The 27742-nt window shown below is 39.3% G+C and overlaps 1 protein-coding gene across 1 annotated transcript in view; it reads right to left on the bottom strand.

Annotated features, from left to right (window-relative positions):
• Positions 1-441: 441 nt before the first annotated feature.
• Positions 442-27742, bottom strand: part of LRIG2 (leucine rich repeats and immunoglobulin like domains 2) — a gene marked incomplete at both ends in the record, with an annotated part of 54891 nt that continues 27590 nt past the window's right edge. The window contains 10 exons of the mRNA XM_080690947.1: positions 442-665; positions 3620-3868; positions 4075-4224; positions 6460-6909; positions 8914-9195; positions 10399-10719; positions 13577-13740; positions 21298-21366; positions 21717-21788; positions 23494-23574. Coding sequence (XP_080547073.1) covers positions 442-665; positions 3620-3868; positions 4075-4224; positions 6460-6909; positions 8914-9195; positions 10399-10719; positions 13577-13740; positions 21298-21366; positions 21717-21788; positions 23494-23574 — 2062 coding nt within the window. The remainder of the gene's footprint in view (positions 666-3619; positions 3869-4074; positions 4225-6459; positions 6910-8913; positions 9196-10398; positions 10720-13576; positions 13741-21297; positions 21367-21716; positions 21789-23493; positions 23575-27742) is intronic.

Genomic DNA, 27742 nt, shown 5'->3' with positions numbered 1-27742 from the left:
GAAGAACCCCAGGTACACTTCCCAGAGGGCTCCAAAATTGTTTTTGCTCCTTGGAAGGCAAAGTAGAACATCAAAGTAATGATGTTTTCTGAGGATCATTCCGGGGATTGGGACAATCCAGCAGGTCAAGCAGCAATGAGACTCTTGCTGACAGGCAATGCACACTTGGGCACAATCCTGTGGAACCATCAGGAAGCACACTGCCCCACATCTTCCTCTGCCAGTGCTGTACATTTTCAATCTGATGTATCCATTTCTGTCAGCCATTACACTCTCTTCGTCAGGTACAAGCTCAAACAAATGCCTGGCCTATGCCTTGGTGTGGTCAGATGTAATCACAAAGAGTAAAGCAAATGCTGACTTTGGGTTTCTTCTCAACTGTGAGGTAGTAAATACAAAATTAACTTGAGTCTCTGCCCAGATTTTGTCCTGGAGTGGGTTTCATGTGCCCTCACTACCATCTTGAATGTTCCGAGTTCTACTAAATTCAAAAGCATGGTCATGTAACCTGTGGCAGGATATGGGAGGAGAACAGTCTGGATTTCTCTCTGTCAGGCCCTCAGTTCGATGAGGCTGTGGCGGCTCCAGAACTGGCTGCTGGGACAAGGGAGGATGAGGCAGGCCTAGTTCTCTGTTTATGTTCCACAGAGGCTGCTGCAATTGTTCTGCAAACGAGAGGATTATCAGTGGTGACTAAAATTCAAAATTAATTCTCTGACACTTAACATCCTTTTAACCAAGTCCTCAAATAAATAAAGAAGCCCTATATTCTTGAATAAGAACATTGAGACCAAATGCATACTTGTATCTTCTTAGTCACAATTAAAAAAGCAAAACCAAAATAAGAATTGGAATCATAGTCTATCAAATCCTTCTACTCAATAAACTTACTAATTTCTGAAACTGCAATATCTCATGTTCAGCCCTTGTTATTTTAGTGGTTCTGCTGCTTCAAATTTTTAAAAATAAAACTCTTTAAAGCCGGGCGTGGTGGCGCAAGCTTGTAATCCCTGAGCTTGGGAGGCTGAGACAGGAGGATCGCACGGGTTCAAAGCCAGCCTCAGCTACTTAGGCTCTCAGCAACTTAGTAAGACCCTGCTTCCAAATAAAATATATTAAAAAAAAAAAAAAAGGTCTGGGAGTATAGCCCGGAGGTAGAAAGCCTCTGGGTTTCACCCCTAGTACCACAAATAAATAAATAAATAAATAAAACTCTTTAGGTACATGAAAAGGATTAAAAGGAGACAGTGGTATCCATATTGTAATGAGAGTTTCATAATACATATTTAATAATCACTGATTCAAGCTGGGCGTGGTGGCACAAGCTTGTAATCCAGCATTCGGGAGGCTGAGACTGGAGGATTGTGATTCACAGACAGCCTCAGATACTTAGTGAGATCCTCTGCAACTTAGTGAGACCCTGTTTCAAAATAAAGAATAAAAAAATAGGGCAGGTAGTGTAGCTCAGAGGTAGAATGACCCTGGGTTCTATTCCCAGACCCACACACACACAAAAAAAAATCACTGATTCAGTATAGCTGTAACATCTTTAAATATGTTTTAAAATTGTTTTAAAGATAAACAAGCCAGGTGTGGTGGCACACACCTGTAATCCCAGGACTTGGGAAGCTGATGCAGGAGGATCAGCAACTTAAGCTCTCAGCAACTTAGAGAGACTGTTTCAAAAATTAAAAATAAAATAGGGCTGGAGTATAACTCAGAGCTAGAATGTCTCTGGTTCAATACCCAGAAAAAAAAATAAAAATAAACAGCCATTTCCTTCCAACGTCTAGTAAGCAAGAAATAAAGCCCAAAGTAGCTATATTAAATGAGATTTCTACACTTTGATTTGAAAAGCATGCATTTCTCATTCTTCTTATTTACTACAGAACTATTTTCCCAAAGATTATTTGGTGAACATTAAATTAATTTCATGAGGTACATTTTAGAAAAGCCTAATTGTGGAAACACCCACAAATAAAAATGATATCCACATGAAAAGTAAGTTAGAGCAGAGTATCTCAAGCTTCTACATGCTTAAGTGATCTTGTTAACTGTGGATTCAGAGCCATCAGATCTGAGTGAGACGTGAAGGCACTGCCAGTGCTGTAGCTGAAGTCTGTAGCCCAGGCTTGGTGCAGCAGGAATCCAGAGTGCCCCAGGCAAAGGGCAGACAAAGCACAAGGCACTCCATTTCTGATTCCTCATTACAAGCCAGACTCAAAGTTAATGCACCCAATTTTTTAAAAAAATAAACCCTTTTTGTATGACTCTTCTAGGAAATAAAAAAAAAAATGTCGGTACATTTCTTTCTTTTTATTTATTTATTTTTTGCGGGTCTGGGGATGGAACCCAGGGGGATTCTACCTCTGAGCTACATCCTCTGCCCTATTTTTTATTCTTTATTTTGAAACAGGGTCTCACTGAGTTACAGGAGGCCTCACTAAGTAGCTGAGGCTGTCCACGAATCGTGATCCTTCCTGTCTCAGGCTCCCAAATGCTGGGATTACTAGCATGAGCCACCAGGCCCAGCAGTCCATTTCTTTCATAGACACCGAATGTAAAGTTTTAATAACAGTACTTTTCTCTGACCTGTACCCTCTTGAGAAGTCTTTCAAATTGGTCTCTTAGAAAAAGAGCAAATCTTAAACCTCATGTGAGCTTACTGTTCTTGCTAGAACTATTCCTGGAACACCACTACCCACTTCCTACTTTACCTCCACCTGTATTCTCACCCCCTACTTACTCCATTTCCAGTGCTTTTCCACTTCAGGCTACAGGAGTTGCCATGAAAAGCCTGAATGGATAGGAGTCATGTTCAGTAGTACCCTGCATGATCTAGAAAAACCTCTGTGCCAAGTGTGCTGTCATACACCTATAATCCCAGTACCTGGGAGGCTGAGACAGGAGAAGTGCAGGTTTACTGAGACCCTGTTTCAAAATAAAAGAATAAAAAGGGGCTAGGAGTGTACCCTGAAGTTAGAATGCCTCTGTATTCAATCCCCAGTACCAAGAAAATAGAAAAGCTTTATTTTACTAACCAAGTTGACATCAAAGGCCTGATATATACAGCACAGTATTTATTTTCCTGGGTTATACAGGACAAAGGACATGATTCCAAAACTGCCTTCCTAATTATGGCCCTGACCACAGCCCACAGGGGAAAGAAAATGCCAGCCAAGTGATGCTAAGAGGACATATTTGCCTGAGAGAACATCAACTAAATAAAACATTTTCTCAGTAAAAGCCTTCACCAATCATGCTCAAATTATATTCTTAACATTTCAAATCTCCATTATTAAAATGAAATAGGAGAGAAGTTACTTACACCTATATGAAACTTTAAAAAATCCTTTCCCATGTGGCCTATAAATTTTCAGTATTGTGATCTTGTTACCCTACATAAACTGCTTCCATCTTACACGAGTTGCATATTTGTAAATCAAATATGTAAAAAAAAATTATTCTAATTTACAGCAGTTAACAGTGGCCATTTATTCCCGTCTATCAATTTGTTTGCTTCCTGTCAAATATGAGTGCCACCTATATGACACAAGTAAACAGTGAGAATGAAAGCAAAATAAACCTGAAAGCTGAAACAAAACCAAAGTGCCCTTACCACTGCTCATCTGTGTGGCGGGAAGTTTCTTCTCATCTGTCCTCTCAGGGTTGGCGGGAAAGGCAGAGGGCTCGCTGTCTGCTGATGACAAAAACGCCTCTTTGGGCATCTGGACCATGAGGCTTGACAGGGTCTGATCTAGAGCATCCTCCTCAGCAATATAAGTATATGGACAGTATTCTCGGGTCCTTGAGTAGATGTTGGCATTGTCATAACAATCTGAGCAGATCACCCGGGTGCCAGGGCCACCTGATATCAACACAAGACAGACCCAAACATTTTTAGGTTAAGAAATTAAGTTTTGCTAATTACTAGTTTCTTTCCTTGAATGCTTACTTTATAAGTGAAATTTTAAGGTTTTTCTGTAATTAACCCATTGAAACCTCACAGTATCCCTTTAAAAAGACTCAGCAGGATAGGCTCAATTGTAACCATCAACAACAGGGAGTCCTCACCATCAGTGCCTTTGTGTACATATCCATTGGCAGGAGGCATGAGCTGCTGATGACTGCCTGCCTCGGAGTTGCTGTAGCCTTCCTGTGGCTCAGAGAGTGTTCCTTGGGAAGACAAGTAGCTGGGAATGTCTGCAGGCAGATTGAGCTCCTCTGTAAAAGAGATACCTGTGAGCCGGGCGTGGTGGTGCACGCTTGTAATCCCAGCATTTGGGAGGCTGAGACAGGAGGATCACGGTTCTCTAACAGCCTCAGGTACTTAGTGAAAGCTTTCCACAACTTAGTGAGACCCTGTTTCAAAAGACTAAAAATAGGGCTGAAAGTGTAACTCGGAGGTAGAATATCCCTGGGTTCCATTCCTAGTACTGGGGGGGGGGGGGGAGAGAAACCTCTCTCCAGTAAAACTCTCCAGTAAAGTTAGGCCATTAAAGCTACCATCAAAAGACCATTTTGTGAATGTGCTCAACTCTGATACTACGGGCCAGGAAAGGGGCTCTTCATACTTTCCTTAAAAGTAGTTTTCACTAAAATTTTTCTCTAAGTTTTACTTTAAAAGTATCATCAATGCCCATATGTTGGAGTGTTAGTCCTATGCCCTCTTCAGTTACTGCAAAGTCTCTGGTATAATTTCCAGGTCTTTTGATCCATCTTGAATTAATTCTTGTGCAGGGTGAGAAAGTGGGATTTATTTCTATTTTTCTGCATATGGATAACCAGTTTTGCCAACACCATCTGTTGAAAAGGCTATTTTTCCCGTATGTTTTTGTCCCTTTTGTCAAAAATTAATTGGCTATGTGTGGATTTGTTTCTGAGTCTTTTATTCTGCTCCACTGGTCTATGTGTCTGCTTTTGTGTCAATACCATGCTGTTTTTTAATTACTATCACTCTGCAATATAGTTTAAAGTCAGGTATTGTGATGCCTCCTGCATGGTTCTTAATGCTGAGAACTACTTGGCTATTCTGGTTTTTTTTGTTATTCCAAATGAATTTAAGGCTGATTTTTCTATATCTGCTAAGAATGACCATGGTATTTTAATGGGGATTACATTGAATCTGTATCACATTTGTGTAATTACCAAACTATGGAACCAGCTGAGACCTCTTATTGACAGATAAAAATGAATTGCAAAATTATGGACTATATACACAATGGAATTCTACTCAACTATAAAGAACAAAATTATGTCATTTGAGCCGGGCTTGGTGGCTCATGCCTGTAATCCCCGCGCTTGGGAGGCTGAGACAGGAGGATCGCACGGGTTCAAAGCCAGCCTCAGCTACTTAGTGAGGCTCTCAGCAACTTAGTGAGACCCTGTTTCCAAATAAAATAGAAAATGGGTCTGGGAGTATAGCCCGGAGGTAGAAAGCCTCTGGGTTCCACCCCCAGTACCACACACACACACACACACACACACACACACACACACACACACAAAATATGTCATTTGCAGGGAAATGGATGGAACTGAAGAATATTATACTAAGTAAGATTAGTCAGTCACAAAAAGTGAAAGGGCAGTTGTTCTCCCTCAAATGCAGAAGCAAGGGAGAAATTGGGACACAGGAGGGACTCCAGACAAAGGAAGAGAAACATCAGTGGAGTGAAGGAGGAGACCCAACTGCGGGAGAGAGGAGGGGGGGAGGAAGACTTGAAGAGGGAAGCTCCTCAATGGACATGATGTACACACACAAACTGATCAAAGCCATCACTGTGTTGAACATGGGAAGGTTGGGAGAGAGAGGGAGAGGGGTAGGACCTGAAGAGGGCTCAAAAAGTATTGTGCCTCTATTACCCTGAACTTCATCAAAATATATGATTACAATGCATCAATTAAAAAAAAAAGTATTACCAGGGCTGGGGTTGTAGTGTGCCTGGTATACAAAGGTCCTAGGTATATAGCACACAGACACACACACACTTCCCAAAAAAACAAAGCCTAAGTTCAACTCAATCTTGTCAATTTCGGCATGTGATGAGTAAAAGATTGACCTCAGTCATGAAGGCTAGCTCTTCCTTGTTCCAAATATAGTCTATTAAGGAAGTGAGACATTTCAGTAGAAAAACTTCCTTATAATTCACATCAACTAATGTCTCATAGTTCCTCAGTTTTTGTATTTTACAATAAATACTATGCTACATTCTTTTAAGTGTGCAGTACTGGGGATTGAATCCAGAGATATTCTGCCTCTGAGGTACACCTCCAGCCCTTTCTATTATTTTATTTTGAAACAGGGTCTCACTAAGTTGCTACGGTTGCCCTCAAATCTTTGATCGTTCTGTGTCTCAGTCTCCAAGTACTGGGATTACAAGTGTGTGCCACCTTGCCCAGCTTATACTACATTCTCTTGAAAGCAGAAGCCACAGGTGTCATCTGGGTACCACTCACCTGTGTTGGTGATACTATAATCTTCATTTTTCCTTCTCATGTGGTAAATAACAATGACCCAGATCAAAGAGGTGCCCACAACACAGCAGACCACAACAATGATGACAATGCCAACTGTGGTCCAGCCATCATCTTCATGGCCAATGCTACTCTGAGAAGAGTCACAATTGGGGGTGGAAATGACATTGAGGTAGATGTGGCCACGTTCCGTCCCAAGGGTGTTAGACATAATACAGGTATATTTCCCAGCATCTTCTAGTCCAGCATCTACAATGATGAGAAGCTGGTTGGCTGCAGCAAAAAAGTGTCGCTCTGTCACGAGCAGAGGTCCATCATCTTTAGTCCAATTGAGGCGAGGGGCAGGACTCCCTCCAGCTATGCACTGTAATACAGCCGTCTCACCACGCGTTACTGTCTTGTCCTCCAGAGGTCGAACAAATGAAGGTGTCTCTGACAGGAGAATGTTTAAAAAACCCCATTAGGCAATTTAATTTTCTAAATACTACTGAATTAAGGCTACTAAGGATATGATGAAATGAGACCTTCATATAGTCATGGGAAGACTTAAAGTTAGTTTCAGAAAAGCAAAAGTCTCAAAAAAAAATCTCTATATCTGAGGCTGGAAGTATATCTGAGGCTGGAAAGTATATCTCAATGGCAGAAGATCTGTCTACCATATTCAAGGCCCTAGGATTCCTCAGTATCATTAGGAAAAAAAAACCTCCTAAATCTTCTTTCAATAATTCTACTTTGAGCAAGGTATCCCAAAGAATTTAAAAGTTTATATGCAAAGATGTTACTTACAAATTTATTTGTCATTTTTAAATATAAAGAAAAATATCTAGCTGGGTGTGGTGGCACATGTCTGTAATCCCAATACTTGGGAGGCTGACAGGAGGATCACAGGTTTGCCATCAGCCTCAGCAACTTAACAAGACCCTGTTTCAAGAAGAAAAATAAAAATAAGAATAAATAGAGCTGGAGGTGTATCTCAAAGGTAGAGTGACCCTGGCTTCAGTCCACAGTACCAAAAAAAGAAAGAAAGAAAATAGGGTAGGAAAGTGGCCAGTTATAGTAGAGTCACATAATATTTTATGAAGACTTTCTTTTAATGGCAGGATAATCTTTGCAATACAATAGCAAATGGAAAAAGTAGGCAAACTTTACATAAGTGAAAAATGTCTCGAATCTTTAATAGTGTTTGAGTGATTTACATTAATTTTTTGTAATCTTCAAATTTTAAAACAATAAACTTATTTTTCTGATTATACAAGTAAAAAAAAAAAAACTTAAAAAACCCAACCATGACATCTAGGAAAATACAGAACTGGAAAGTAGAATTTGCCTTAGATTTGAGCTCCATGAAAATAGATTCTAGTAAGAAGAAGAAAGGAAAAACAAGCAGGAAATGGTGACACACACCTGTAATCCTAGTACTTGGGAGCTGAGACAGAAGGATCACAGGTCTGTGGCCAGCCTCAGCTGAGTCCCTCTCAACTTAGTGAGACTCTTTTTCAGAATAAAAACTTTAAAAAATTGACTGGGGTTGTAATTCAGAGGCATAATTCCTCTGGGTTCAATCCACACTACCACCAAAAAGGGGGGGGGGGACAAAAACAAAACAAAACACTAGTCAGGGAATCTATTTCAAAATAAAAAATAAAAAGGGCCTGGCGTGGTGGCGCACGCTTGGGAGATGGAGACAGGAGGATCACTCAGGTTCGAAGCCAGCCTCACTGGCTTAAGAGACCCTGTTTCCAAATAAAAATAAAAAATAGGTCTGAGAGTGTAGCATGGAGGTAGAAGGGTTTCCAGGAACCCCAGTACCACCAAAAAAATAAAAAATAATAATAATAAATAAAAAGGGCTGAGGGTATAGTTAGGAGGTAGACTCACCCTGGGTTCAATCCCCAGAACTAAAAACAAAACACACTAGTCAGGGAAATTTTTATGGGAAAGACATTTACCAGGATAGAGGATTAAAAAGAGTGCACTGGAGGGAAAACAGTAAATATAACCAGAAGACAGGTAATTTTTGGTATTAATTTTTTTAACTAACTAGGGAAAAATAATTAAAATTTTCTTAGGTTTATGAAGCAGTACTGGGATATTTCTAAGAAAAACAGTAAAACTCTCAATGCAAATTCACAGAATAGCGGAAAAGAAACTTTAGAAAGGGAGACATAAAATGACAAAGTGATAAAGAGATTTGAATTTAATTTATAATTCATATGATCTCTAATGTTACTATCGGCATTTTCCCAGATTGTTACCTGACCTCACACTAACATCCTAGACTGATTATCACCCTGCATAAACAGCAAATAAGAATAACAAACTTAAGAATCACAACTGAAACCTCAAAATTATTTTTCTCCCCCTTAATTAAAACAAGCTCTTAAAGACTCAAAGGAAAAAAAAAAAAAGCAGGGACCCTTGAAGCAGTCAACATACCTAACACTGTTAGCGAGGCATTTGCAGAGAGGCCGCCTGCTATATTCTGTGCCATGCAGCTATAAATTCCCATGTCCTCTATCTTCACGTTGGCAATGAAGAAGACATCATCTTCAGGCATGACATGCATGCGTCTTTCTCGAGCCGCAGGGAAGTCAGTACCACCATCTTTCTGCCAGGATATCTGCGGGGCAGGGTGCCCCTCTGCAGCACACTCTAATCTGGCCATGGCACCAGCGCGAATAGTTAGGTCCATTGGAGTTTTCAGAAAAGATGGCATCTCTATTACAAAGATCACCAAGAAAAGGTAGGCAGAGGGGAAAATACACACACACACACACACACACACACACACACACACACACACAAACACACACACTGGTGTAGCTGATAGGCAAAATACCAACAACTGCTCCCATTTCTCTGAGAAGATGTGATCTCTGGATTGACAGCCAATACAGCTTTAGAGGCCATTATTTTCTCCCAGAACCTTGGAGTACTTGGAGCATAGTGACGACTAATTTTCAGGAACACATGATATACCTATCTAATCATCCAGATGGCAACAAGGAAAAGCAGAAGGTCACAGACCTTTCTGAAATATGTATTTCAGAAACTGGTATTTAATAATAATCTCTCACTTCTGAAGCTAAATGGTGCTTCCTAAATTAACATCAGCACAGTTGTCACGGAAACGTGTGTTAAAAAATATTATGCCTTTAAAATAGCATTAAAAACACAGAAGTAGCCAGGTGTGGTGGCACACGCTTGTAATCCCAGCATTTGGGAGGCTGAGACTGGAGGATCTCGGTTCGCGGACAGACTCAGCTACTTAGTGAGGCCCTGTACAACTTAGTGTGACCTTGTTTCAAAATAAAGAATAAAAAACAGGGCAGGGGGTGTAGCTCAGAGGTTGAATGCCCTTGGATTCTATCCCCAGACCCATAAACAACAACAACCCCCCCCCCACAAAACACAGAAGGCACAAAGCCTAAAATGTTGTAGTTATTCAATGTAATGGCTGTTTTAGAGAAGTTTCTTGCAGCCACAGTAAGAAAAATAATAAGGTAAAAAATGATTATGTGGCTACATTTGGACAAAAATAATGTCCACTGAGGCCAGAAATACCCTTTACCCTTAGTTATTAAAAGTCCTTTTGAACATCATCAGAAATAAATTTCATAGTTTTCAGGATGAAATAATAGTTTCGGAAAGAAAACTGATCATTTCAAAAGAATATTTCCAAAAGCACAAATAGCAATGGAAGTACATATCTCCTAGGCCATTAAGTTTAATCCCTCAACCAAGTACCAATTGCGGACAGCAGGTAGGCAGACCAACTAATGCAAAATTTTCACCCAATTACAGTAAGATTCTCCTTCAAATGTTGGGCTTAGCCTAATTTTCTTGGTCAAGTGATTCCAAAACTGAACACAGAAAAATCCTTCTAAAGTGAAAAAAAATTCAAGGAGCATAATTTCTTACCATTCACAGTCAGTTTGGCTTTCTGAGAATAATTGGATCCAAAGTGATTAGTAACGATACACTGATATTTTCCTTCATCTGTGAAATTCACATTGAAAAGATATAAGATGCTAGTATATTCCAGAGCTTCTCCAGCTTGTTGACGATAACGAACAAAATTCTCAATATCCACGTCATACAGGATCTCACTGTCTTTGCGCCACACAGTGGACATGGGTGAGTCACTGCTACTCACGGCAGTGCATGTTAGAGTCACATTAATGCCTCTTAGGGCAACTGTGGTTTCAGGATGTGTCCTTATCTGTGGCTTGAGAAAATCATCTAAGAGGGAAAAATGCAACAAGCCTCGTCAGTTATTTTTCCGTCTTTAAATTTTAAAACAAATATTGTAAATCTGTCGGGTTTTATTTACATAGGCACATTAGGGTTGAAGGAAACATCAGACTAGAGATGGGAAAAATCAAGTCCAGAAAAGATAAATGGCTTGCTCCAAGACATTTAAGTTTGTGGTAGAACTTGGACTGGAACTTAAGTTACTGACCTCAGGATCCAGCACTTTGAACTATCCCTTACTTACTTACTTAAAAATGTGTGATTGCATTTTTGTGTGTGTAATGCTGCAGATTGAACCCAGGGACATTCAACCTCCGAATTATACCCCCAGCTCCGTTTTATTTATTTTTCATTTCATTTCATTTTATTTTTTATTTTTATTTGCAGGTCTGGGGATCGAACCCAGGGGCATTTGACTTCCAAACTACGCCCCCTGCCCTATTTTTTTATTCTTTATTTTGAAACTAGGTCTCATGGAGTTGCAAAGGGCCTCACTAATTTACTTTTTATTTGAGAACAGAGTGTTGCTAAATTGACAAGAGCCTGAACTGCTGAGGCTTCCAACATCCTTCTTTTTTTGGTGGTACTGGGGGTGGAACCCAGGGGCTTTCTACCTCCGGGCTATACTCCCAGACCTATTTTATATTTTATTTGGAAACAGGGTCTCACTAAGTTGCTGAGAGCCTCACTAAGTAGCTGAGGCTGGCTTCGAACCTGTGTGATCCTCCTGTCTCAGCCTCCCAAGCACAGGGATTACAAGCGTGCACCACCACGCCCGGCCCAACCTGTGATCCTTCTGTCTCAGTCCCCCAAGTATTAGAATTTGACCATTGCCAGCTAGTAGAAAAAAGGAGACATTTTGTATGGGACCTTCAAGGCAGTTTAATTCTATATTACCCTTTTATATCTATATATGATTATGACTTAAGATGTATATAACTATTACCCTTGCTATGCCAATATGAAATATGGGGGTATAACTTAGCGTATTTCACAAGAAATACTATAAATAAAACAAATTACCTTGAAAGTACTTTGTGCATAGCTTTCAATATTAAAAATAGTGAGCCGGGCATGGTGGCGCACACTTGTAATCTCAGCATTTGGGAGGCTGAGACAGGAGGATCGCAGTTTGCGGACAGCCTCAGCTATTTAGTGAGGCCCTCTGCAACTCAGTTTGAGACCCTGTTTCAAAATAAAGAATAAAAATAAATAGGGCAGGGGGTGTAGCTTGGAGGTCAAATGCTCCTAGGTTCCATCCCCAGACTCGCAAAAAAAAAAAAAAAAAAAAAAAGGTGAAAAATTTCTAACATGCCAAATGTACAACTAAAGACTGGTTTAGGACTGGCTAATAAACTATAGCCTCATAAACAGCAATTTTATTGGGTTAATTCAGAGAAGCTGGAGTATGAAATTTTTAACTAGTAACTTGAATGAATGACATTTTGCTGTGCCATAAAAAGTGATGAGTAGAAAAAAAAGATAAAATATAAGGTATGTTTACACTTAAAACTAAAGCCAAGCTGAGCGTGGTGGTGCACACTTGTAATCCCAGCATTCGGAAGGTTCAGACAGGAGGACTGCAATTCACAGACAGCCTCAGCTACTACTTAGTGAGGCCCTTTGCAACTCAGTAAGACTCTATTTCAAAATAAATAATGAAAAATAGAGCTGGGGGTGTAGCTTGGAGGTAAAATGCCCCTGGATTCCATCCCCAGTACTGCAAAAATAAATAAATAATGCCAAAAGAGAATATGTGGCAATGAAAGCAGGATTTCATCTTTATTAGATTCACTGTTTTCTTCTTTAAAATTTGTAAAAAGCAGCCAGGCATGGTGGCACACGCTTGTAATCCCAGCATTCAGGAGGCTGAGACCAGAGGATCGCAGTTCGAGGACAGCCTCAGCTACTTAGTGAGGCCCTCTGCAACTCAGTGAGACCTGGTTTCAAAATAAAGAATAAAAAAATAGGGCAGGGGGGTGTAGCTCGGAGGTCAGATGCCCCTGGCTTCCATCCCCAGACCCGAAAAAAAAAAAAAAAAATTGTAAAAAGCAATGGAAGCATTTTGTGGGACTGAACTTTCAAATATCCCAAGTAATTTTAAGTAGATTGTGAAAATATATCTGACAATACACAGTACTCAAATGAACATAGACTAATGATGTGCAACACAGATTGATTTTTGTGTGTGTGTGCCCTAGGGATTGAACCCAGGGGCATTATGCCTGCATGTTACATCCTCAGCCCTATCTTACTTAGTTTTCATTTGGAAACATGGTCTCACTAAGTAGATGCAAGTCTCACTGAGTTGCTGAGGCTGGCTGTGAACCTGCGATCCTATTTCAGCCTCCCAAGCACTGGGATTACAGGCATGTGCCACTATGCCCAGCAATATACTGATTTTAAAAGTTGTTCTCTATATCCATGGGCTATGCAGCCAAGGATTCGACCTGCAGAATAAGAATAATAAGGGGAAAAAACCCTATTCCAAACATGTACTTTTATTCTTGTCATTCCCTAAATAATACGGCATAACAACTATTTATGAAGCATTTATATTGCATTCACTGTTATAAGTAATTTAGAGATGACATAAAATATACAGGAGGATATGCACTGGTCATACACAAATACTACGCCATTTTATAAAAGGGACTTGAGCCATACCCCCAACCTTTTTTATTTATTTTGAGACAGAGTTTTGCTACATTGCTCAAGATAGCCTTTAATTTGTAATCCTCCTAGTTGAGCTTCCCAAATAGGATTCTGGCTTTTTGTTTGATTAATTTTGTTGTTAGGCTACTTTAGTATATAATATATAAAAATTTAAAACAAAAATACAAACCACAGACAAAATCTTTCAGGTCTACATTTAGGATGCTTTGCCCTGCCAGCCACTCAGGGTGTGCACAGCTTACATTCACAGAATGATGAAAGTTATGATCAACCAGCCACTGAAGTAACCACTTCAAATGACAGTCACAGAGCAAACTACTTGTGTTCAGAATCCTGCAGGAAAGAAAAAAAGAGGGAAAACACCTTTGTTTTACTTTTCATTCTACGTTTCTTCAGCCCTAAAACCCTGGCAAACACCCCCCGCCCCCCTTTGGTGATACTGGAGATTGAACTCAGAGGTGTTCTACCTTCAAGCTACACCCTTGGCCCAATTTTATTTATTTTGAAACAGGGTCTTCTTACATTGCTGTGGTTGGCCCTGAACCTGAGATCTTCCTACCAAGTACTGGGATTACAAGCATGCACCACGATACCCAGTACTTATACATCTTTCTTTTTGTGGTACTGGGGATGGAACCCAAGGGCATCCTACCTCTAAGATACACCCCAGCCCTATTTTTTATTATTTATTTTGAAACAGGGTCTCACTGAGTTGCAAAAGGCCTAAGTAGCTTGAGGCTGTCCATGAACTACAATCCTTGTCTCTAAGCTACACCCCAGCCCTACTTTTTTTTAAATTCTTTATTTTGAAACAGGGTCTCACTGAGTTGCAAAGGGCCTACGTAGCTTGAGGCTGTCCGTGAACTGCAATCTTTCTGTCTCAGCCTCCCAAATGCTGGAATTACAAGTGTGCACAACCACGCCTGGCTTACACATCTTTCTTGCTAAAATGTTTAATTTTAATCTAAGTACAAGACTATAATTTAATATTCATTAAATAATATTTGATAAATGTCAGCCTCAATTCTTAGTATGCTCTAGCAAAAGCAAGGAGACCAGCCAGGTGTAGTGGTGCTAGCCCTTAGTCTCAGCACTCAGAAAGCTTAAGTGAGAAGACCTCTTGAATCCAGGAGTTCAAGACCAGTCTGGGCAACATAGTAAGATGATGTCTCAAAAAAAAAGAGCCGAGCATGGTGGCACATGCTTGTAATCCCAGCATTTGGGAGGCTGAGATAGGAAGATTGTGGTTTGCGGACAGCCTGAGCTACTTAGCAAGGCCCTTTGCAACTCAGTAAGACTCTTTTTCAAAATAAAGAACAACCAAAAAAAAAAAAAAAAAAATAGGGCCGGGGGTGTAGTTTAGAGGTAGAATGCCCCTGGGTTCCATCCACAGTACTGCAAATAAATAATAAAAATGATAAAATTTCAAGTTTGCAACAATCAAACAACATAAAAATATGTAATTAAGTCTAAAAGAGGCAAAAAATGTGCAGTTAAGTGAAGTCTAAAAGAAATTAGAATCAGTTGTGTAAGCTGGGTATGGTGGCACACACCTATAATCTTAGTACTTGGGAGGCTGAGACAGAAGGATCAAAGGTTCAAGGACATCCTCAGCAAGTAGTGAGATTCTCAGCAACCTATCAAGACTGGGTGTGGTGGCACAGGCTTATAACCCTCAGATTTGGGAAGGTGAGACAGAAGGATTACAGTTTCTCAGCCAGCCTCAGCTATTTAGTGAAGCTCTCTGCAACTTAGTGAGACCCTGTTTCAAAATAAAACATAAAAAATAGGGTTAGGGGTGTAGCTCAGAGGTAGGATGATCCTGGGAGTACTGGGAGACTTTACTTAGGGGCTCGAGATGTAGCTCAGTGGTAGAGCACTGGCCTGGTATGTGTGAAGCCCTCAGTTTAATTCTTAGTACAGGGGAGATATGCATTATTTAGAATTTGACTTGGGGAACTTGTCAAAAACATCAAAATATTTCAATACTTCACTAAATAGGATCAGATAATTAGAATATAATATTTTTAATTAAAGCCAAGTTTGATGAAAGAAAATTTACATAGGCATATCAGATATTAAAGTTATTTTTAAAATTATTATACTAAATTCATTCAATTTAGCAAGGTATGATAACACATACCTATAATCCCAGTACTTGAAAGGTTGAGACAGGAGGATCACAGGTTAGAGGATAGCCTCAGAAAGTAGTGAGACTCTCATTGACTTAGCAAGACTCTGTTTCAAAATAAAGATAAAGGCTGGGCGTGGTAGCGCTCCCTTGTAACCCCTGTGCTTGGGAGGCAGAGACAAGAGGATCGAGCAGGTTCGAAGCCAGCCCCGCTGGTTTAAGAGACCCTGTTTAAAAAAAAAAAAAAAAAAAAAAAAAAAAAATATATATATATATATATATATATATATATATATATATATGTCTGGGAGTGTAGCCCGGAGGTAGAAGGGCTTCCAGGAACCCCAGTACCACCAAAAAAATAAAATAAAATAGGGCTAGGAGTTGAGGTTCAATCCCCAGTACCACAATACATACATTCATACATACATGCATACATACAACATACATACATAAAATTTGTTCAATTTTAGCCAGCTTTATATGCTTCCAACTTTCTATTTTATTTATAGTTTTTGTCCTTTATTCTCCATTTTCATTCTAAAACAATTAAAATAACCTCCTTCCTAATTATTCTTTTCCCTCAACAAAAATGCATCTTCAGCTGGACATGGTAGTTCATGCCTATAATCCCAATATTTGGGAGACTGAGACTGGAGGATCACAGGTTCTGACAGCCTCAGCCACACAGCAAGACTCTCAGCAACCTATGAAGATTCTGTTTCAAAACCAAAAATAAAAAGGGTTGAGGCTGTTACTTCGAGGTAGAATGCCCTGGGTTCAATTCCCAGTGACAGATAGACAGACACACACACACACCTTCATATTTCACATTTTTTATTTTTTTTATTTTTTATTTTTTATTTTGAAACAAGGTCTCACTGATTTGCAAAGGGCCTAAGTATTAGCTGAGGCTGCCCGCAAACCATGATCCTCCTGTCTCAGCCTCCCAAATGCGGGGATTACAAGCATGCCCACCACACCCGGCTTGAAACTATTTTTAAGCAGAAACATTTTATAAAATATAATTACTGTTAAAAGTTTAATTTATAAAATTTTAATCCAAGTATCCCTACTTTAAATAATTGTTACTAACAATTATGCTTGAGCTGCTCATGAAGCTTCACAGACATTATATAAAGCTAGCCATCATCTTTATTACCTTTTTGTTAACAAAAGCAAATATAAAAAATGTTACAAGTTGCTGGAGATCAGTGGAGAGTGAACACTTAGTATGCACAAGGCCTTGGCTTCAGTCCCCACTACACACACACACAAAGCACCAAATTGTGTTTCTAACAAAATTGTATTATTAAAATTGCCTGTCTATCAATATAGTAGGTCTCCCTTCTTTACCTATGGTTTTACTTTCTACAGTTTGTTACCACAATTCACTGGGATCCAGAAGTATTATGAAAAAATTTCCAGAAGTAAACAACACTTAAGTTTTCAACTGTGTGTCATTCTGTGCAGCACATGATGAAATCTTGTGCTGTCTTTCCAGTGTATCCGCACTGTACATGTATCTGCCTGTTAGTCACTCAGTGGCCATCTTAATTATATCACTGTTGCATTATCACAGTGCCTGTGTCAAGTAATTTGTGGTAACAGTTCAAAGCACAAAAATAGTGACTGCAAAGGATGTACCAGGGCAGAAACCATGAAAGACTAGATGAACTTGGTTACTATTGGCAATGCTGCAGGACATATAAGAAAAAGCATGGTATATATAAGATTTGATACTATTTTCAGTTTTAGGAGTCCACTGGTATTTGGAACATATCCCTCACAAATAAGAGGGAACTAATATTTGTGTGGAGACTTTCCAGATTTTCTTTTGTCCTGATATGTAATCTTATGGAGACTAAACAGACATCTAGGGACTATCTAGGTTATCTCCAAAGCCCATCTGAGTATAGATAAAATATGCAGTCTGTTTCCACTCAGCTACTTTCCTTTTCAGCCTTAGGAGTTGCTCTTTTGGGTCTCTTGAGTCCCTGGAGAGCCCCCTTTGGAGGATGAAGGGGTTAAAGTTCAAGTGACTGAGAGGCCAGAGTGGGAAGGGAAAAGTATGACAGGTGGGCCAAGGATGCAGGAAGGAGGGATTTGGAGGAGGACATAACAAAGTACTCATGGAACTGGAAGGAAGATTAAAGGTGATTAAAAGGAAAGAAGGAACAAAAGCAGTGGGAAGGGAGAGATCTTAGAGGAGCCAGTTTTATTAGATTTTAAGTTTCCCAAAGAGAATACTGAAATTCCAACAAGAAGGAGGTAAAAAGAAGTTAGCAGAGCATATAGTTAGCTCACGAGGAGATTCAGCTGAGAGAGAGATTCCCCTGGGAGAAACAAAATCCAACAAGAAAACAAGAGGCTTCACAGAGGACCAGGATTTCTACCCTAATAGAATCTTTCCCACTTAGAAAAGAGAGCCAGGAAGATGACCTTCCAGCCTAGCGGGTATCTTTCAAATAAAAGGTACTTTATCCCAACTTCAGAAAATAGACTCAGAATCTTAAAAAAATCAAAATCTCTCTTTATAGCTTCAACAAGCATTTGTCTGGAGCAATGGTATTGCAGTCTGACTCATCTGATCCTTGATCAGTCAGGAATAAAAACAAAGGCTTCAAAGGTACACTTGAGGTCCTAGGTGAGAGGACTGGGGCTCCAATGATGAATCTGATCCTATCCAAGCCACAGTGCCATAACTATTAAAGGAAAAATTACTCAGCGATATTTGTTAAAACATGGTAAAGCTGACTTTATTCAAAACCATTTCAATAGGTACAGAGATCACTGCAAATACACTTTTGCAATGAGAGAGAAATATTGGGTTCAACTCTAAATACAGCATTAGTAAATGAGGATTTATAGCCAAGAAGCAGGTGGAGATGAGTGGATGAAAAAATTACTAAGAAGTACAGGGGAGGAGTGGGGATGAAAAGGAAGGAAGGAAGGAAGGAAGGAAGGAAGGAAGGAAGGAAGGAAGGAAGGAAGGAAGGAAACGAAACAAAACAAAACAGGTGGGATTCTGGCTAAATCAACCAGGTGTCTTGGCGAAGTTAGTCCAAGGTGATGAGACATCACCTGGGGAATGGTGTGACATAAGAAACCTGATCAGAAACTGAGGGTTACTGTAGGGCAACCAGATATTTGGGTGGGAGGGATATTGCTAAAATGGGTTAGCAAGGTTCTTGATAAATCTATTTTACCAAAACAAAAGAAAAAACTAAAACCCAAGCAAAGATAAGCCTAGGAAGTCCAGCAGAGAATCTTTGTCATGATTCCCAAGTTACTTATATTAATTTCTAAAGATTGAAACTACAATATTTGATTTCACTTATTATCTAAATTATGTTAAACTGGGTTATAATAATAATAATAATAATAAAAACTTTGTGCTGGCCCTCAAATTATCACTGGCAAAAAAGGTCAAACTGATTTGCAGTAAGTTATGTCCTTACAAATTAACTAAGGCTAGAAGAAATAATTCAAAATATCTCAACAAGACCTCCAATTAAAAAAAAAAAAAATTGGCAGAAGGGCTGGAGATGTAGCTCAGTAGTAAAATGCTTTTCCAGCATATGAAAGGCCCTATGTTCAATCCCCAGTGCCTCAAAAAATTTTCATCCAGCAGAAAAAAATTAATGATTTTCATAACATTTTAATTTTTGTTGTTAATATACTTATTCAACTACTACACGCCAGGGCCAGGCTATATGCATAACATTTTCTCAAAACTCTCCAGTGCTGCCTAATGCATTTAGGAAAAAGAAAAATCCTGATTCCTTATGGCCTATTGTTAGGCCCCACATGATCTGGTTCCTGCTTGCCTCTCTGAACTCATTTCGCCTGTGCCTCCCTGCCTGGAAGCCCTTCAGCCAACAGTCACATAGTCTGCCGCTTCATTTCAGTAAGGTCCTGTTCAAATGCTGTATTTTCACAAGTCTCCCTTTGCTACTTTATCTAAAATAGTAATCCCTGTCACTCCACACACCTCGGACTTGGTTTTTATTTTTTCTTCAATTATCTGATGAAATTATCTATATTTACTGGTTTATTATTTCTTTTCCTTAGTGAAATTTATGGTTAATCTTCTATATGGTAACCTGGTATAAGAAGAGACACTTGGCTTTGTTTATTCTTATGGTTTCAGTATCCAGAACAGCATCTTACATGGTAATAAATATTTTAACATAAAAATATGTCTTTTTCTTCGTATAACCCTGAGAGAGGTACTATTCCCATTTTAAGAAGAAACATGGAGTCTCAAGCTAAACCATCTGCCCACCATCACGAGATATAAGAAATGAAGCAAGCATCTAAACACAACCAGTTTCAAAACTCACATATTTCCAGTGCATCTCAAAGTATTTAAAATGATATTAAATTGTTCTAAACAGTTTCTAAAAAGCCAGTCATGGTGATGCATGCTTGCAATCCCAGGCTGAGATAGGAGGATCCAGGTTCACAGTCAGCCTCAGTTACTTAGTGAGGCCCTCCATAACTTAGTGAGACTCTGTTTAAAAGAAATAAAGAATAGCTGGGCGTGGTGACCCATGCTTATAATCCCAGCACTTGGGAGGCTGAGACAAGAGGATTACACAGATTCAAAGCCAGCCTCAGCTATTTAGTGAAGCTTTCAGCAACTTAGTGAGATAGTTTCCAAATAAAATATAAAATCAGTCTGGGAGTGTAGCTCAGAGGTAGCAGCTTGGCAGTACAATGCCCTGGGCTCAATCCCCAGTACTGCAAAATAAATAAATAAATAAATAAAGTAAGTTTCTAAAAGCTTACTCTAAATTTATCTCATTATCTTGTCATTAAATAGTTCTGCTACAGAGACCATCCTATAAGTAGCTTCCAGACAAGGCAAAATAAACACAGTCCAGTGGTTCTGACATCTGGCTACATATTCAGATCACCAGAGTTTGAGATTAATACCAATGCCCAGCTAACCTCCCTTTCTCCAGGAAAATCTCTAAACAGAAGCAATTTTTAAAAAATCATAAATGAAAAGGGTATAAAAAGATAATTTTTTCATACTGCACTATTTAACAGGTTTCCTACATTTTAGTAATTTGAACAGATTAGAGAGTCTCTCTGACAACTATAACCAAAGTCCGTTATCATCTCACAAACTAAACAACAAAATCACATTGTTACCTTAATCTTAATCCACCCAAGGTGTAAGAATTAAAAATACATGCTTCTGATAGTCCACAAAGTAAGAAAGAGGGGAAAAAAGGAAAATAAACAGTAGGATATAAACATAGAGTAAAGTACAGGGAGCCAGGTGTATTGGCACACGCTTGTAATCCCAGCATTTGGGAGGCTGAGACCGGAGGATCGCAGTTCGCGGACAGCCTCAGCTATTTAGTAAGGCCCTCCGCAATTCAGTGAGACCCGGTTTCAAAATAAAGAATAAAAAATAGGGCAGGGGGTGTAGCTAGGAGGTCAATGCCCCTGGGTTCCATCCCCAGACCCGCAAAAAAATAAAAGTAAAGTACAGGGAGCAGTGTTAAGGTTTCCTAATCATGAGCACTGGCAGCACAGGAAAAACAAAAGTTTTTGGTGCCACACACTCTGGTCTTTGGGCTACTTTAAATTATATCCAGCCACTAAAATAACTGAGTATCAATAGTTTTTTTTTTTTTTTCCTGTCTGAATTGCATGCTTTGGAAAATATCTATGGCACCGTCATCACACATTAAACACAAAAAACACAGATAATGATCTGACTAAAAAAATAAATTACTTACAGTTCTTTCAAGTGTGTCTGAGAAAAGGCATTTTCTTGTATAGACATTATAGCATTGTTGTTCAAATCTCTGAAATGAAACATTATCAGTCACCATTTTTACAATCAAGTTATATGAACAATTTTTTTTTGAGGCACAGGATATGGAACCCAAGGACATTCTATCTCCAAGCTAAACCCCCTGCCCTATTTTTTAATCTTTATTTTGAAACAGGGTCTCACTGAGTTGCAAAGGGCCTAAGTAGCTGAGACGGTTCGTGAACTGTGATCTTCCTGTCTCCGCCTCCCAAATACTGGGATTACAAGCGTGTGCCACCACAACCAGCTTTATATAAACACTTTAAATGCTCATGACAACCTCTGCTAAAAGCAAAGATTATATATATATATACAGTACAAAAATGTATGCAAAATACTTACAGATGCTCAAGGGATTCGAGACCGATAAATGCTTTCTTTGTAATTGACTTAATCTGGTTTCCTTGTAAGATTCTGAAATAAAATCACCTTCATTAAACATTTACCTATAAAAAGTGAAAGTAAGCTTAACATGTATTTTTTAATATTTTAACAGCTTTCGTGAAGTATAACTGATTAAAAACTGCACACACACACACACACACACACACACACACACACACACACACACACATATATATATTTTTTGGCAGTACTGGGAACAGAACCCAGAGGCATTTTACCTCTGAGCTACACCCCCAGCTCTTTTTTTTTTTCTTTGTCTTGAAACCAGGTCTCACTGAATTGCAAAGGGCCTCATTAAGCAGCTGAGGCTGTCCATGAACCACGATCCTCTGGTCTCAGCCTACCAAATGCTGGGATTACAAGCGTGCGCCACCATGCCTGGCTATGTATAAAGTTTGATGACACCATGCATGTTTATGAACTTATTAATCAATGAAAAGCACAGCATGAAGGCTTCTATTAAGATGCTAGAGCTCATGCAGGGTGTGGTGCGCACGCTTGTAATCCCAGCATTTGGGAGGTGGAACAGGAGGATCGTGGTTCACGGATAGCCTCAGCTATTTAGTGAGGTCCTCTGCAACTCAGTAAAACCCTGTTTCAGAATAAAGAATAAAATATAGTGCTGAGGGTGTAGCTTAGAGGTAGAATGCCCCTGGGTTCCATCCCCAGTACTGCAAAGAAAGAAAGAAAGAAGGAAGGAAGGAAGGAAGGAAGGAAGGAAGGAAGGAAGGAAGGAAGGAAGGAAGGAAGAAGTTAGAGCTCAATTATGTATCATCTCTGGACAACCATCCTGATTACAAATAACTAGTCATTTTCCTGTGCTTAATTAGGTAAAAATCTCTCATTTCTTTCTTCTTCTTTTCTTTTTGCAGTACTGGGGATTGAAACCAGGGGCATACTACCTCTAAGCTACACCCCCTGCCCTATTTTTCATTATTTTGAAGCAGGGTCTCACTAAGTTGTAGAGGGCCTCACTAAGTAGCTGAGGCTGTCCGTGAACTGCGATCCTCCTGTCTCATCCTCCCAAGTACTGGGATTACAAGCGTGCACCACTATGCCCAGCTTCATTTCTTTCTTTTTAACAAAAGATCATCAGGTTAAAAAATTCAGATAACTGTGAACATTGGTGAAGTTCTCATGAGAGCTCTAAAATGCAGCATGAACTGAGTGTGGTGGTGCTTGACTGTAATCTCAGGACTTGAGAAGGCGAAACAGGAACATGGCTTTGAGGACAGTCTCAGCAGTGGTGAGACTCTTGCCAACCTAGTGAGATCCTGTTTCAAAACAAAAATAAAATGGGCCTGGGTGTGTAGTTGAGGTAGAATGTTCCCCAGGTTCAATCCCCAGCACCAATAAATAAATAAATACAATGCAACATGAGAGAATCTTTTTCCCTTTTGCTAGGTAAATTACTCATAAATCTAGCACAATTATTCATACTTACTACCAGTTCGACTACAGTTTCTCAGTGAATTTCTTTTACTTAGATAAAAAATCTAGTTCCATAAATAATTTCCCTTTAAATGCCCATCGGAATGCTTTATCAACAAAACTGCCCCTTGAACAACTACTTGATAAACAACAAAGCTCCCTCCCTCAGCAGATGTGTCATAAGACTGACTTTCTAGCCATACAAATAAATATAATTCAGTCACTTTATAACTGGCTCTTAAAATATACTTCTGTAGACATAGACAAAATTATAAACACATACAGTTTAGTAAGACTTGTGAGTCCAGCAAAGGCTTCACTAGCATCTTCTATGGCCCAAGAAATTTCATTGTTTCTTAAATCTCTAAAAGAAGGACAGGAAAAGACAGGTTGTGTTAGTCAACATGACTACTACACCAATGCGTAGGATTCTGGCAGGGCAATGCCAAGGTGTACATGCTAATTCTGGTCCTTCGTTTAAGTAATTTAGATTCAATCTAGCTTTTTAAAGGCATATCTGTGATAAAGAAGCAAGAACTGAACGGATTCTCATAAGCCAAGAATTAAGCCAGCCTTAATAAATAAAGTAACCTACTAAGAGCACTAATCTTCCCACTGCATCTATTTTTTATTTTTTATTTTTGTGGTACTGGTGATAGAACTCAGAGGCATTCTACCTCCAAGCTATGCTGTATCCCCAGTCCTATTTTTTATTCTTTAGTTTGAAACAAGGTCTCACAAAGTTGCAGAGGGCCTCACTAAGTAGCTGAAGCTGTCAGCGAACCCATGGTCCTCCTGTGTCAGCCTCCCAAGTACTAGGATTACAGGTGTGCACCACCACACCTGGCTTACAGCACCTAAAATTGTGTTAACATATTAAAAATTAAAGACAGGGTCCCGCAATTAGGAGGCTTATGAATATAATTTTAGACTAATGTGATTTCTGGGTGACCCAAGCCTCCCCTTAAGCTTTTTAACCTAAAATGGCTGAGAAAAAAATCAGTACAGAACTACACAGCCCAAAAGCAATTAAACAAGACCCCTGGGAAATCTAAATAATATGTCCGTGTGTTAAATGTGGTCACTGCATTTTTTAAAGGAAAAGTATGGTTCCTTTAAAATCTGTTCCATTCTCAGAAGAAATGCAACTGTACCATATTATGTGCTGACAGACCAAATACCAGTTAAAAATATTTAATCACTACTGCTTTTGTAAACCACCTCTCAATAAAATAAAGCAAAAGGCTTTCTGCTTTATAGGACATATTTAAGCTTGTGAATAACTATAAGGAAATACCTCTTCGTTTTGTGTGTGTGGTACCAGGGATGGAACCTACAGGCATTCTACCTCTGAGCTACACCCCCAGCCCTATTTTTTAGTCTTTTTTTATTTCTTGAAACAGGGTCTCACTGAGTCGCTAAGGGCCTCGCTAAGGAGCTGAGGCTGTCCGCGAACCGCGATCCTCCGGTCTCCGCCTCCCGAATGCTGGGATTACAAGCGTGCACCACCACGCCCGGCAGGAAATCCCTCTTTTTACTTAGACATCTTTACCTAAAATGAAAAGTAAATGAAGCTCATTTCATTGGTAAGGAAAAACACTGAAACCACTATTAGTTCAAATCTAGGCTTTTCCTCTCCTCCACAGCATAGCACAAGTAGAAATCTTGCACCAAAGTGAGTAAAGCACATCTACCTCTTGCAAGAGCATTGGGCCAAAGCCTTAAATTTCTCAGATATGACCCTAATTCTGCCCTTAATTATCTCTATGGAATTAGACAAACATTTACTGCCTCAATTACTTTCCTAAACTTTAATCCTAAAAGTAATGATTAGGGGCACTGAAAGAACTTGGTTTGCCATCCCTTGCACTGTTAAAAAGGCTGCAGCTATATCTGATGTAAATTTCTGAACTTGCATTTAGTTTCACCTCTCATAATGTAGAAAGAGGAGGTAAAAAAAAAAAAAAAGAAATCACTTGTTAATTTTTCAAAGCTAAATCTGAGGGAAGTTTAAAAGAAAAATCCATAGCCGGCTGTGACGGCACATGCCTGTAATCCCAGTACTTGGGAGGCTGAGACAGGAGAATGACAGGTTCAAAGTCAGCCTCAGCAACTTAGACTCTCAGTGACCTAATGAGACCCTGCTTCAAAATAAAAAAATAAAAAGGGCTAGGGGTGTAGCTCAGAGGTAGAATGCCCCTGTGTTCAATTCCCAGTACCATACACACACACACACACACACACACACACACACACACACACACACACACAAAAGCCTGGTATAGTGGTGCACATTTGTAATCCCAGCATTTAGGAGGCTGAAACCAGAGGATCCAGGTTCACAGCCAGACTCAGCTACTTAGTGAGGCTCTCTGCAACTTAGTGAGACCATTTCAAATTAAAGAATAAAAAACAGGGCTGGGGATGTAGCTCAGAGGTAAACTGGCCCTGGGTTCAATTCCCAGTACTGAGGAAGATTACATACATAAAAAAATATTATATGATAGGGCACACTTGTAATCCCAGTACGTGGGAGTCTGAGACAGGAAGATGGCAGGTTTGTGGCCAACCTCAGCAATTGAATGAGCTCCTCTGCAATTTAGTGAGATTCTGTTTCAAAATTGGGTGATGTGTGCATGTATGCCTCCACCATCTTGTACCCATTAAGATGTATGGCTACAATGCACCAATAAAAAAATTTTTTTAATAAAATAAAATAGGAGCCGGGTGTGGTGGCACATGCTTGTAACCCCAGTACTTATGAGACTGAGATAAAAGGATTGCAGGTTTGAGGACAGCCTCTGCAACTAATGAGACTCATCAACCTAGTGAGACCTTGTTTCCAAATAAAAGTAAAATAGGGCTTGGGGATATACTTTGGAAGTAGAACACCCCGGCTCAATCCCCAGTGCCTCAAAAAAGTATATATATATAAAAATAAATATATATATAGGGCTGGGGGTGTAGATTAGAAGTAAAATGTCCTTCAATCCACAGTACCACACACATAAAAATAGTTTATGTATGTATATATCTAGTATATGTATATATGTGTACACACACACACACACACACACACACACACACACACACACACATATATGTTATACCTTAATAAAATTTTATTTTCTTGTCATTGATGGTTAAGTCCCAAAGTTGGGAGCCTACCTCTTTTCTAAAATCACTTGTCAATTCTGATTTGATAACCACAAAGTTCCTAATCAGGAATCATTAAGAATATATAAATTCTGCCAGGTGCAGTGGCACACACAAATAATCCCTATGACTTGGGAGGTTAAAGCATTGGAGGATTGCAAGTTTGAGGCCAGCCTGGGTAATTTAGTGAGGCCTTGGCTCAAAGCAGTGAGTAAGCCAGGTATGGTGATGCATACCTGCAATCCCCATAGTTGGGAAGCTGAGATGGGAGGATTGCAGATTCGAGATCAGCCTCAACAAGTTAGTATGACTCTCTAGCAAGACCCTGTTTCAAAAAAATAAAATAAAAAAGGCTGTGGTTATATCCCATATCAAAACAAAACAAAAGCCGGGCATGGTGGCGCACGCTTGTAATCCCCACACTTGGGAGGCTGAGACAGGGGGATTGCGCAGGTTCGAAGCCAGCCTCTGCTGGTTAAGAGACCCTGTTTCCAAATAAAAAATATAAAATAGGCCTGGGAGTGTAACCTGGAGGTAGAAGGCCCCTGGGTTCTATCCCCAGTACCACCAAAAATAAAATAAAATAAAATAAAATTTAAAAATGTATTGTATTCCCATATCAAAACAAAACAAAAAAATGAAAAGTAAAAAGGGTTAGGGATGTACCTCAGTGGTAGGGCACATGCCTAGCAAGTACAAGACCCTAAATTCAATCCCAATTACTTAAAAAAAGAAAGAAATATCTACAAATTCAATTAATTACTGTTTTCTCTGCTGTATTTTATTAAAATACCTCTTCATTCAGTAGACTGTATTTTATGATCAGGGTGAAACATTTAACTTATAGGACCATAGGGTTTTATAGTTAGAATTGCCTTTAGCAACCACCTAATCTTAAATTCTTCCTTCATGGATGAAGAAACAAAAAATAATGCTCAGAAAAAACCTAAATAATTGTATTCATCTGGTAGAAAAAAACACACATAATATTTCATGTCAAATTAACCTGGGTTCTACTCCTGATTCAAACATTTATTAGCTATGTGACTTTAAGCAAATTATTTTAATCTCTCAAGACCTCAGCATCCTAATATAAAAGAGCAGAATCCTAATATTTGAAAGCATCTGACATATACATTGTTAGTTTCTTCTGCCCGAATAAACTAGTAACAGCGAACAGAGCTGTTCCCACTGCATATCATGCGTTCTTTTGAATGAGAACTAAGAGTTCTGATGTACTAAGTCAGAGGAATAAGAAAATGCAATTTTTTTGGGGGGAGGGGGGAATGGTGACTGTAGAAAGTGAACCCAGGGGCACTTTACCACAATATGTGGTATATTACCAAAATATATTACACAACATATATATATGCGCC

The sequence above is a fragment of the Muscardinus avellanarius genome (assembly GCF_963383645.1).
Source record: "Muscardinus avellanarius genome assembly, chromosome: 3".
Taxonomy (NCBI): Eukaryota; Metazoa; Chordata; class Mammalia; order Rodentia; family Gliridae; genus Muscardinus; species Muscardinus avellanarius.
This window is presented reverse-complemented; position numbering and strand designations above follow the sequence as displayed.